The 12935-nt window shown below is 45.4% G+C and overlaps 2 protein-coding genes across 2 annotated transcripts; one reads left to right on the forward strand and one right to left on the reverse strand.

The window, feature by feature from the left end:
- Positions 1-3512: 3512 nt before the first annotated feature.
- LOC123140921 (uncharacterized) lies at positions 3513-4258 on the reverse strand. Its single transcript, XM_044560185.1, has one exon. It carries the CDS (start codon positions 4144-4146, stop codon positions 3643-3645), a length of 504 nt encoding a protein of 167 aa, XP_044416120.1. The 5' UTR covers positions 4147-4258; the 3' UTR covers positions 3513-3642.
- Positions 4259-7396: 3138 nt separating this feature from the next.
- LOC123143279 (sialyltransferase-like protein 4) lies at positions 7397-10828 on the forward strand. Its single transcript, XM_044562144.1, has 12 exons — positions 7397-7587; positions 7699-7772; positions 8210-8299; positions 8469-8546; positions 8716-8816; positions 8908-9100; positions 9179-9269; positions 9358-9422; positions 9514-9668; positions 9740-9821; positions 9945-10054; positions 10253-10828. The coding sequence occupies exons 1-12, from the start codon at positions 7503-7505 to the stop codon at positions 10446-10448; spliced, it is 1320 nt and encodes a 439-aa protein (XP_044418079.1). The 5' UTR covers positions 7397-7502; the 3' UTR covers positions 10449-10828.
- Positions 10829-12935: the final 2107 nt, after the last annotated feature.

Genomic DNA, 12935 nt, shown 5'->3' on the forward strand with positions numbered 1-12935 from the left:
TGATCGTATTCGAATCAGAAGCCTCAAAAATTTTATCTGTTCTCATACAGTTTTTGTAATCACAAATATTTGAGTTGTCACAAATATCATGTGTGCCGGCTTTTACAGAATTGGGTTCTCACCCTCACTGTCCGGGTCACATAAACCAGCGCTATCATTCAAGGGATCATAGGGATCTTGTGATCTACTTGTGTGCAGGGTAAGACTACATTTGGGTGGTTACCCGCCCTGGCTTTTGACGTTAAGTCGCCAGGGCATATGTTATTTAAACTCTGTGCAGGATTTACAGAGCTATGACTTACATAAATGATTCAGTTCAAGCCCATCATCGAAAGATTGACATTGGTGTCTCAAAAGGGTTATCAATTCTTGATTTTCTCAAAGGCTATAAATAGCCGGGTTATAAAAATTCCGGCTTACAATGGAGGCGTAATAAATCGCCATCGGCCAAGAGCCGCCGGGTATTTAAACTCCGGATTTACTTGTCAACAGATAAGGTATTTGAAATCTTTAAATAGCCAAACTTGGCTGGATTTTCATTATGATTTGAATGATTGAGGTTTTCCAACCGGGTTAGTCAAATCTTTAATAGCCAACATGGCTGGATTTTTATTATGGTTATCAGAAACTAATATTATGATTGAGGTTTTCAAAGTCGCTTCAGCGCAATGGCTATTATTTTATCAATGGATATGATTTATTCTACAATGGAAGGAATAGTCCCGAGTCGCTGCAGGCTTACAACCCGGCACTTGGGGGCTACATTATTCAAGTTGAGATTACATCAAATATGCAAGTCCCATGTCACTGCCAGCATGCACCATGGCACTTGGGGGCTAATGCAAAGTCATTTTTTGCTCACCTCATTGAAGACTCGACTCATCACATCGTAATGAGCCGGCCCTTGGGGGCTACCAATTGCTCCTGTTAAAATTCAAGATACACAAGCCTTATTACATTATATTGAAGGATCCACTGCTCAGTTGGTAAAGCACAAATCTAGTAACCTTGTGGACGTGGGTTCAAGCCCCAAGATGGGGTTACATCATATGATATTATTTCCAATGAAAAGTCCCAGCTCAGTATTATCTTACTAAGCCGGCCCTTGGGGGCTACACGTTACTGCTCAAATTTACATCATCATATTTACAAAGTCCCTGCTCATTATTACATAATGACCCGACACTTGGGGGCTAATGTATATTGCTCTCTGCTGAAGACAATTCTAGGATGACCCGGCTACACTACTATGACTATAGCCGACTCATGTGGGCTACACAACTGGATTTTATTTAAAGCCATGGTGATAAGTTCCGGATTATTCATGCTGATTAAACCGGCTCTTGGGGGCTACAGGTAATATGGATATAAGGTAGAAATATCTTCAAATTCTCAGTTTTGGGTAAATCATATTGACCTGGTGTCTGCAAAAATCATAAACCGGCGTCGGCGACAATTATGACTTGGCATCATCTATTTATAACCCGGCAATTTTGGTACTCATAAACCGGCAAGTTTTATATCTTTAAGCCGGCTGAATATAAGTTGAATATTTGAAGACCAATATTTTGTCAAGTCAGAGCATTGAAAGCCGACTCAAGTGGATTATCTTTACAATATTTCTCAACAAGAGACCAATGTCAGCAAATTGACTCTGAAGCTGGCCTGTTGACCCGGATTTTCAAAGGAAGTATCTGGATTTTTTGCATTGGCAAAATTTGAACATATCTGCTAAAGAGATTTGCTATGAGATTATGGATACATATCAAGAAGGAAGATGACAAGGACTTAAGGATGATCAAGTGCCGGCTTACAAAGAATATTTAACCCGGAACACAACCTGTCAAATTTGTTCTTGTGTTTATATTGCAGATTAGTTTAACATGGATAAATACAAATTAAACTGGGGGCTAATGTCGGGGATATACCCCGCGGTATGACCCGGCCGGACTTGGCGCTTCACCGTGACCCGCCGGAGGACTGGAGACTCACGGGTCTGGCGGCTCACTGTCAGACGACTCACGAGCCTGACGACTCACGGATGACCCCGACGGCGGGTCAGATAGAAGACTAGGCCCAAGGCCCAGAAGGCCGGCTCACGTTTATGATGGGCCGGCTTAAGAAGAAAGGGATGACGAATATTTCCTCTACGAGGAAGCAAGACCCGGACTTGTAATTAACTTGTAAGAGAAGATAGACTAGTCCTAGTCCTACTAGGACTCCACATGTAACCCGCCCCTCTAACTTATATAAGGAGGGGCAGGGCACCCCAAAGAGGGACGAGCAACAAGAAACAATCTCTAGGGCTAGACACAAAGAGCCGGCTTACCGGCGACTCTCTCATAAGTATAATGAGACCTAGCCACAAACAGCATGTAGGGTTATTACCGGATGATGTTTCCCGGGGCCCGAAGCTGTCTAAACCCTTGTCTTGTGCGTTGATCCGCCCTGCATCTCTCATCCCAATCAACCCCTCTCAAGCTACTACATAGATGCGTTGGCCTCACGACTAAGTCCTTACACCTAGGACATCTGACGTGTTAATTCCACGACATGTTCCAAAACAGTCGCGTCGCTTTGTGTTGAACCTTTAACCTTTACTTTCCTTGTCTATTTGCGTTGTGTTGCATGTTTTGGGTCTTGCATTCAAACCTTTACCTCAAACCTAAGGCATAATTCTAATGTCCAGTTCTTTCACCCGATTCCCCCAGAATTGACCCTTTCACCAGCTTCTCTCAGAATCTCCAACCCACACTCCTTTCTCCCGCTTCAGTTTCATGATACAATGAGGATGCTTACGATACCTACGCAGGGCTCTTTCTCTAACTTCTCGTGGTTCAACCCTAGCTATGCCCGCTTCTATTAAATTCCAAATTATGCTTGCAATTTCATCGAAGCTAGGTAACTCTTATTTCATACCTAAGCAGGTACAGTCAAATGCATACACCCTTTTTAAGAAAAGAAATTTGAGGAGTGTGGGTTGGACGTTTGGGAGGAGGATGATTCTTGGCCCAAAAGAACTGGCCCTAAGGTCGGGCGACAAGGACATAGCCGTTCTGATCCCGAGTTCATGTGAGCTTGGATGAACAGTAATATTTCTTTCTGAGAAAACACTCAAAAAATTATGATCTTTTTTTTTGTGTGTGAAACATTGACAAAAGTTTTGATAACTTGAAAATTTTCATCACCAGATGACATTCGTGAAAAATGTTCCAAAGTGTTATTTTCAAACGCATTTTGGAGCATTAATTTTGTTTTTTTTTTCATATTTTCCACAAATGTTATTTCATTATGAAACTTTGCAAGCTATCAAAATATTTGTCAATGTTTCACGCAACAAAAATCAGAATTTTTGAATCTTTTTTATTATTTTTAAAAATTTACTGTTCCCCGAGCGCTCGGGATTAGAATAGCACCTTTGCGGGCGACAACCTTCTTTCTTGAAAAGAAAACTTGAAGATGAGAACACCCTCTTTTCTTTTTGCGACTGAAGACGAGAACACCTGACACGGTGAAACTGAGCAATTACGATCGCACACAGAACATGCTTAGAATGCTTGGTCAAACCGATTACAGGTTACAAATCTGAACCAGCAACACGCACTAGAGTCTCACACGATTCACAACATCAGCCATGCATTCCTACCCAAAGCACTGCTCCGACGGCAACGGGCCCGGGAGCGACCCCTGCTGGAAGAACTGCAGCCCGAACACGGCGGCGATGGCGACGACGGTGAGGTACGCGACGCCCTCGGCGGCGCCGAGGAGGCCGTAGGGCCCGGCCGGGAGGCCCGACCCGGTGCGCACCTTGGTGGTGAGCGACCAGCCGACGAGGCCCGCCACCACGAGGTAGCTGACGCCCTCCGCCGCGCCCAGCGAGCCGCCGGGGCCCGGGGGCAGGCCGCAGCCCGTCGCCTTGAGGGTGTAGAGGGACCACGCCACCGTCGCGCACGACGCCAGCCCCGCCGCCCCGGCGGCCAGCTCCACGGTGCTGTTGCCGCCGCCGCTGCTCTCGGCCATGCACGTGACTGGCTGCCGGCGACGGAGAAGGGTAGAGCTGCCGCGGCGGGCGCGGTTGAGAGATGTGGTCGTGGAAGCGGCCGCGGCGGCTGCTGGCATGATGGGCCTGAGGGCTAACGACGCCATGGCTGCCTGGATTCTGGCTGGACGAGGAGAGCTGCTAGACCGGTGGAAGCCGGTGGAAGCGATGGGGTTATCCACTTATCTTGTGCTGGTAGCCTGGGCTGCTGGCCGAAAACTAGCAAAGTAGCAAGGTTCTTTAAAATAAAAAAATGTTCATATGCTGCTAAATATTATTCCTATGATATGTTCATAAAATTTAGAAAAAAGGTCCATGGTACTAAAATAAAAATATGCATTTGTACCAAAGTAAATGGTACAGCGGTGGACCTAGGATCTAAGGCCATGTACAATGCTAGGTGCCTAAAGACGTGCTTAGAAAAACAAATCGGATTTTTTTGAAGCACCCGTGCCTATTTCTAAAGGAGAGGCGCTAAATTAAGCGTCTGCCGTGTACAAATAAGCACAAGTGCTTGAGGAAAGCCTGTTTTTCTTTCTCTAAACACCTTGCATTGTACAAGGCCTAAGAACAATTCCAACAACTCTCGTGTCTCTAAAATAACCGCCGTTTACGGAAAGTTGAAGAAAAAAACCTCCGCAGCAGTTACCGTAAACTGACCTTAACTTTAAAGAATTCCGTAAAATAGACTCAATCTTACGCGGGTTTACAGGAAGATGACCACCCCCTAACTTCTTGGCGGGCTAGTAAACTTCCCGCCGCGCCGCCACCATCTCACCGGAATGCCGCCGCCCGTCCGCCCCACCGATGCGCCGCGACACCACCGCTATCTGTGCCGCCATCTGCCACCATACCAGCCCGCCGCCACACCAGACCATCTTCGCAAGCGCTGCCCGGGCCACTACCACCGACGCGTCGCCCCACTTCACCACGCCGCCTCTCGCCTGCCGCCACTGCACTGCCTTGCGCCGCTCCTCGCTGGAGGCCGTCACGCATGTCATTGACTGGCGGGCCCTTGGCTATCTAGTTTTGTTTAATGAAAAATAAAATAAAAACAAATTTAGGGGAAGATGTTCTACCGAAACAGACAAAAATTACTCTTAGACAACTTCCCCTAAAAGTTAGGTTGTCCGCAAAACTAATTTTACAGGAAGATTCTTAGGGGAATTGTTAGAGTTGCTCTAAGTATCAAGGGTGCCAACTTTGATACATTGGTACGAACTTTAAGAAATTTACATAAATCTACATTATAAGTTTTTCATCTAAATATCATCATAAATGTATCTAAATGATAACGCCCACACGTGTGGTATGTTTGCACATCGCCCACGCGCCTTGATCCATGTTCATTCTGTTTTGCACGAATCCTAAAGGAATCAGTTATAATCTGAGTGACACGTGGGCATCATCGTGTGTGTGGGCGTTGCAGAGTTCGCCTACACGCCCCGCCGCATGCGCTTTGCCAGCTGCGCTGTGTGGACGAACTAGTTTCTGTCCACACAGCCACCACCTAGTCCATGCGTGTGTGGACGGACTGCTTTTCGCCCACACAACACTCGTACGTTGTTGGATGGCAACTGCAGTTTGCATGCACGTGGCAACTAGGTAAATACACATGTCAACTATGATTAGTTGCTAGACGGCAACTGCAGTTGCGCTTACGTGGCAACCAGGGTAAACAGGCATGGCAACTGTGATTAATCATACATGGCAACAATGGTTGGACCACACGTGGCAACTAGGTAAACACACACGGCAACTATTGTTTGACCATATGTGGCAATTAGTTAATCACACACGGCGACTATGGTTTGATTACACGCGGCAACTATCATAAATTAAACATAGCAACTATAGTTAACCAAAACAGAGAGAGTCCATCCCAGATAACTACATCCGCCATCCGGGATGGCAACTAAATCGTCATCCCGCGGGTACCTAACGTAGCTTCGCCAGGATGTGTGGGCATATTTGCTTCGTGCCACACGTGCGGGGTGAGGATGAGTAGTACTTGTTGGGGGTGTGGCACGAAGTAGCTGCGCCCACACGTGTGGGTGTGGGCAATTCTAATGTTCGCCCACACACAGCCCGTGTGGGCTGCCTCCTGCTCACGCCACACATGGTCTATCTGTGGGCGGATGTCTAGTATGCCACACGTGTGGGTGTTATCAGGACCCTAAATGTAACATATTTCCTCAAAATAGCATTACTTGTTAAAAAACTGTGCTACGTATATTATATAAAATGTTTTGCCATAGCACACCCTTAGATCCACTCCTGGTCATGCATAATATCAACTTTGTTTGTGTATCGTTCATACATATCAAAATAATTGTTTATGTATTTTGAAATAAATGTATTTTTGAGATACAAAAATGGTCATGCATTTTTAGGTTTTGGCCCCACTTGCTGTCTTACTAGCAAATTAATGTATGTAAACCCTAAACTGTAAAACCTAAACCCGGAACACAATATGAGGGCATCTTCAAAGCAAACCCTCAAACCTCCCGCAAGCGTCTGGACCAAGTTGTCCGGTAGCAATTTGCCATCCAATGTCACCCGCATGGGTACGCGGGCCAGTCCGGATGTCCATTTTCCCGCAAATCAAAAGCAAGCCAGGGGCTTTGCTGGTGTCCGAACACTAATCATGTAGGACTCTAACCCACCCAAAACCCCACCCGTAACCCCATATGTACCCCACGTCTCCATCCTTCCCTCTAACCCTGCACCCACTTTCTCTCTCGTCGACGCCGTCGCTCTTCCACAAACCGCCAAGCCCTTCCCAGAACTCCGTGACCTTCGTGACCTCCACCGCTACACCTCGCCTCCATGCCGCTTGTCTTCCACCGCCGGTCCAGAGCCCTCGTCCGTCCGTCGCACAGGTACTATCGGCTCCCTGGGGGGGGGGGTCACCACGCCTGGCAAGCGTTTGGTGAAATGACCGTGTGAACCTTCGTTGAAGAAATGGATTCGGACATGAAGGCCCCATTCGGGAATCCACCGCTCCTAGGATATGCGGAGCGGCTGTTTGCGGGCTCCTAAATTTTGCACTACAGCTTCGTCTGCTCCTGGAGCGGAGTGAGCCGAATCGGGCCGAAGTACATATACGAGCACTACGTTTAGTCGTCCGATGGCTCGTTTACATGGACAAACAAAAGATCATCGGCTTGGCTTAACCAAACATGAAGACGAAGCTAGACGTAAAGCATGATTCGCTAGATTGTGAGCTCCGAAATTCGAGCTCCTAAACTCATGAACAAAGTTACACGAATAAACATTTATATCATGATGAGTTGGTTGCACTAGGCCCAAAAGCGAAGACGGCCCATTTTCCTCTTCGCTTAAGCAAGCGGGCCCTCCGGTACACAGATGCGCCGCTGCCATTCCTTGCTCGGCCCAATCGCCGACTCCCACTCCCCACTGCGGCCACAGCTCCGGCGAGAGGGAATCGCCGGTCCCGGCCATGCGGGTGCTCCCGCTGGCCCTCGCCGCCGCCATCTTCTCCGGCGTCACGGCCATCCTCATCTACCTCACCGGGCTCTCCTCATGTAACGCACCCCCCTCCGCCCCTCCCCCACGCGCCTATCTCTCCCCCTTTCCTCTACTTTTTTTTTTGCTTCGTCTGGAGATCCCTGAGTCGGGGTGGGTTCTGGATGCAGATGGCGGCGCGGGGCTCTCGGAGGCGGACCTGGCGGCGCTCGCCGCGCTGCAGGGAGGGTTCAGCAAGTGCGTGGTACGTCCCTCCCTATGTCGCTGATCTACTGCCCCTACCGATTTCCTGTCGCTTTATTAGAACCAATTGGGGCTCAGCTGTATCATCTGTGTGCAAATTCGATGCTACATCGTGTTGTACCTGGGGCCATTAGCTTCTGAAATGCATGAGCCTTGGTGGATTGTTACGGTAACTGCTTGGTAATTTCTGGAGTTCTTCTGAGAATTGATGTCAATGGATGTGATGCTTACTGTTAGTAGATGGGGAGGATTCATAGCTTAAGAGAAAATTATATTTTAACTAGGACGGGTGAATTCGATGTTTGGAAATGATTCGTGTTTTTTATGTTCAAAAGGCAACTCTCGCCAATAATTGTGTTGCTAGCTACTACAAATCTCTGTATTGAGGTCGTTAGCGTGCTTGTTTGGATGAGTCTTACTTGTGTAAATTTCCTGCAGGATGCTAATGGTCTAGGACTGCAAGCGTTTGGCGGAGAAGATTACTGTCGTGTTGTTATACAGTACCCGAGTGACACGGTTTCTAAATGGGTATGTGCGCATGTGCTCGGTCATTTCTTTTCTTATGCTGCAATTTCTCCTTTGAGTTCCTTGATTTGATTTCGTACCTGGCATAGTACTACATAGACAAGCGTGGAACAAAACTGGAGAGTCTTATTTTTATGATCGTTGTCTTTGCTCTTATGATTGGTGTTTGCAGACAGATCCAAAAACTGGAGAGTCTGAAGGGTTGGCATTTGAGTTCAATCTCTGCGAAGCTGTGGCCTCATGGGAGCAGGTGGTCATTCTTTCTGCTGTGCTGACTTATCTGTGTGATTTAATTAATGCACTGAAAATTTGCAAAATAAGTTTAAGTGGTGTGTAGACACTTGACATAATGTTGTCATTTTGTTTGTCAGAGCTACACAGTAGCTATTGATGTAGTGACTTAAGGTTTTTTTTTCTAGGTTCGCAACAGTACCACAATACTCACAAAAGAGTACATTGATGCATTACCAAATGGCTGGGAGGAGTATGCATGGCGCAGGATCAACAAAGGAATCCTTCTGTGGGTAGACAAAAGTTTTACAGTTTCACATAGACTTACATTATGGTTAAATTCTAGAGATTGTTGATTATGTTGAGTTTTGGGTTTACAGGAATAAGTGCAAGAACAGGACTCTTTGCATGGAGAAGCTTTCATTGGTTCTCCCTGACACATCACCATATGTACCTCAGCAATTTGGTAGCTGTGCCGTTGTGGGTAACTCTGGGGATCTTCTTAAAACTAAATCTGGGGATGAGATTGATTCTTATGATGTTGTCATTAGAGAAAATGGTGCACCTGTCCAGGTTTTCCTAAGATACCTATATTTCCTGCTCTTGTTTCTTAACCTGGACGTGCTCTAACTTCTTCTTTCTGCATTGCAGAACTACACGGAATATGTTGGTGAAAAGAGTACATTTCGCCTTCTTAACAGAGGATCTGCAAAGGCACTGGATAAAGTTGTTGAGTTAGATGGTAAGTCTTCCAGCCACCTATTTCCCTATCACTATCAGTAGGATTTTTATTCTGGGATGAAAAGGCATGCTAATTCTTATGGTTGCAGAAACAAAAAAGGAGGCATTGATAGTTAAGACAACAATACATGATGTCATGAACAAGATGATTCGGGTAATTTAGCTACACCATATTTAAAAACTAGGGTGCTTTGGGTACATGTTCCTTCTTTTCTTACCTGCCTGACAGAACTCTTGTTATGTAGGAACTTCCAATAACCAATCCAGTATACCTCATGCTAGGAACATCATTTGGTTCCTCTGCTAAAGGAACTGGGCTTAAAGCTCTTGAATTTGCTCTCTCCATCTGTGACAGCGTTGACATGTATGGCTTTACAGTAGACCCGGGCTACAAGGAATGGTAGGCGATTTACATGTTACCTGTCATTGTAAGATGCACTTGTACTTACATTTCATGGTACACTGTTTCAGGACGAGATACTTTTCAGAGTCCAGAAAGGGACACACTCCACTACATGGCAGAGCATATTATCAAATGATGGAATGTCTTGGTGTGAGTGTCACTTCCTCTAATCCTATCTGACAAAACCATGTTTACATCCATTGAGCAGTACAAGTATTTTTTCTTTGTTACTGCATGAAGGGATCGTTTACTGATGTAGAAAATCATGTGCAGCTTGTAAAAATCCATTCGCCAATGCGGGGTGATCCTGGTAGGGTAGTGAAGTGGCTGCCTACCAAGGACATCATTGAAGCTGCTAGAGTTGCTTCAGAGAAGTTGTTGAAGTGAGTTTTCGGACATTCCTGTCTGTATTGATTTGCTTTTGCTTTCCTCCAATCTTCTAAATATGCCACAAGAGCCTTACTTAGGGTATTGATGTCGTATTACATGTGATAGGTTTTGCTGCTGTAATTTAACTCCGTCTCTCATTATGATGTAAGTTGTATGACTAAAAAAATTCATTGTCGTGAATTGTGTTGTAGGAGACCTGGGGCTGGAAGCGTTGACCCTCTGAGGACTTGCACCATGATAAAGAAGCGCAAGAACGGAAAGGCGCCAAACAGATCCGGCCTCCGAGATGCTGCCACGAATCACCTTCGGTACATGAAGGGCGCCACCAGGTATCCCCTGGAACGGAGCGCTGGGGGTGGTTACCTCTGCATGATCAATGATAGATAGCGCTAACAGCTCCACAAATTCCCATTAGAAGACACACCCTAGATGATTGCGAAACACCACAGAACTCATCGTGCCTCGAAGAGAACTGGCCGCGAATCACTTCCATTGGCACACAGTTTTATGCGGCGTCGATCGCGTGCGTGCAGCATTGAATATTTATTTGAAGTAGGATCATTTTCCACACACTTTGGTAGACGATTTTGGGCATGAGCTCTCAAGGGTTTGTGGCATACACCAAGTTTTCGGATGGTGCTTGTTTGTCTAACAGAATGAACATATAATTTGCCCCCTGTAACTAGAAGATATTTTTTTTCTAGCATGAACTGTTCCATTGGAATTATTACATCCAGAAGCTTGTAAACTGCTTGGAAGTATATTTACCTGCTGCCATGTCAAAACTCGATCTGAATTCTCTCACGCGTAGCTCTACATCTAAAGTCCCTCCGTCCCATAATATAAGAGCGTTTTTGGCACTAGAGTACTACTCCCTCCGTCCGAAAAAGCGGAGTATTAAACATGTAATAACCTTCACTGTTATATAAACATCATTGGATCAGAACTGCATTCTGTTTCCTTTCCACATTAGCACAGGCAGCTCCATGGAGTCTTGTCTACGAAAACAGAGATGAGTAGCACTCCCTTTGTCTAATCCTTTTTAGGGTCCAAGGTGAGTGCCACTAGTATAAAAAGGCCCATTTGTCCTGGTTCATAAGGCCCATTTGTCCCGTTTCAGGAACCAGGACTACCAACCGGGACCAATAAGCGTCCACGCGTCAGCAGTTCAGGGGCTGGGGTTTTTGTTTTTTTTTTGAGGGGGGGGGGGGGGGGGTTGGGGGTTTTGTAGGGTTAATTTAGGGGTTTCATATATTGTGTTAGTTAGCTAATAGAGAGAAGTGTCCTCTCTTATCTCCATGCTTGGTCGATGCTACGTGCTATACGTATAGAAAGGACTCGACACGCTAGCTAGTAAGCAGATGACGGAAACCATTAAGTACACAAGATCGTCATGAACATATACAAAGAGGTGATCGACCTCTCTTTCTCTAAGAGATTGGTTGAACAACAAGTTTTCGTACATTTATCTGACGCTACTAGCTACATATATACAATATAAGATCTCTTACAATCCCTAGCATATGATGTCAACTTCCACATGGTATCTCCGTCTTTATCTATGACGTGGTCAAGAAAGAATCCCGCCAATTCCTCTTGAATTGCTTTTATGCGATCTTGTGGTAGGAGTTCCTCCCGCAGCTCCCAAAGCTAATTTGAAGAAGGGGGTCAATACATATATATGAATGAAACTCAACACAAATGATGGTATTAAAATAAATTGTGAATATTATTGCTTACGCACTTCAAAATCTTCTTTAGAGTAGCCCCGCTTAGAGGTCGTCGTGTTGTAGATGTACTCGCAAACGTAGTATCCACAATAATTATTCCCGCCTTCCTGCCACAACCACTTTACGAGAAATAGAGGTCAATCAAACTGATAATCAAGCATTATAAATGGTATTGATGAAACTAGCTAGAATCAATGGGAGACGTGCGGAACTAGCTAGTAGTACTTACTTTCGGGTGTGTAAGTCGCAACTTCTTCGGCAGTCCCGGAGCTTCTACGGTGAACACTTTCCAAACCCTGCGAGACAAAGAAAATAATTATTACTTGATATGAGGAAATGAACAAAGTTGCCGATATGGTGCGATAGTGATCGATTGAACTTACTTCTTGAGCATTTCAGTCATGACCGCATACTCCTTGGGATCTTTTCGTCTTGAGTCTAAGATGGTTACTAGTCCCTGCTCAAGCTCAATCTCTAGGAGAATAAAGTGGAAGCTGCACACACATGCATAACTCATCAATTACATTAACCTCGAGTAATAAGGGAAACCGAATATGCAGTAACACTCACTTGAAGTTGTAAGGAAAGAGTATTTTATATTTGTTTTGATTTTGAAGCAACGATTTTAGCAAGTTGGCCTCGGCTTCTTTGGCATCATGTTTAACCGTCCAGTCATCTATGAGATTTGTGTTAATGAACCCAATATCATAGATTTGTCTTTTCTTGCATTCGGCGATCTTCAATCTGCATAATATAGTGAGGATAATTATAAATACATGCAATGGAAGAGCTGAGCTATGTATAGAGACTTAATTACAGAAGTAGTACTTACAGACAGTAGCAAGTGATGATTATTTTATCGAGGGCCTTTTGATTGAAAAACTGGAAGAACTCCTCAAATGGAACAGACAACAGATCAATTCCAATGAGGTCGTGCTCCTCTTTAACTCTCAGCGTCAAAATATCCTTCCCAGACTTGCAGGTGTCCATGTACCACTTATGGAATCTTCGCATCATCGTTGTTAGCGTTTTCAAATGACCATGTTTGACGAGAGGCCGACCGTACCGGTATTTGTGTTCGTCCACCTCCATTGTATCAAAATGTGTAGAGTCGGGCAGGTAATCACCAGGATTGGTATAACCG

This window comes from Triticum aestivum, chromosome 6D (assembly GCF_018294505.1).
Source record: "Triticum aestivum cultivar Chinese Spring chromosome 6D, IWGSC CS RefSeq v2.1, whole genome shotgun sequence".
In the NCBI taxonomy this organism is placed as follows: Eukaryota; Viridiplantae; Streptophyta; class Magnoliopsida; order Poales; family Poaceae; genus Triticum; species Triticum aestivum.

Excerpts from the sequence above, each read along its gene's own strand:
- LOC123140921 (XM_044560185.1), bottom strand. The coding sequence starts at position 4,146 with ATGGCGTCGTTAGCCCTCAGGCCCATCATGCCAGCAGCCGCCGCGGCC.
- LOC123143279 (XM_044562144.1), top strand. The coding sequence starts at position 7,503 with ATGCGGGTGCTCCCGCTGGCCCTCGCCGCCGCCATCTTCTCCGGCGTC. Across the intron at positions 9,669-9,739 it reads GACCCGGGCTACAAGGAATG|GACGAGATACTTTTCAGAGT; the intron begins GTAGGCGATTTA and ends ACACTGTTTCAG. Across the intron at positions 9,822-9,944 it reads AAATGATGGAATGTCTTGGT|CTTGTAAAAATCCATTCGCC; the intron begins GTGAGTGTCACT and ends AATCATGTGCAG.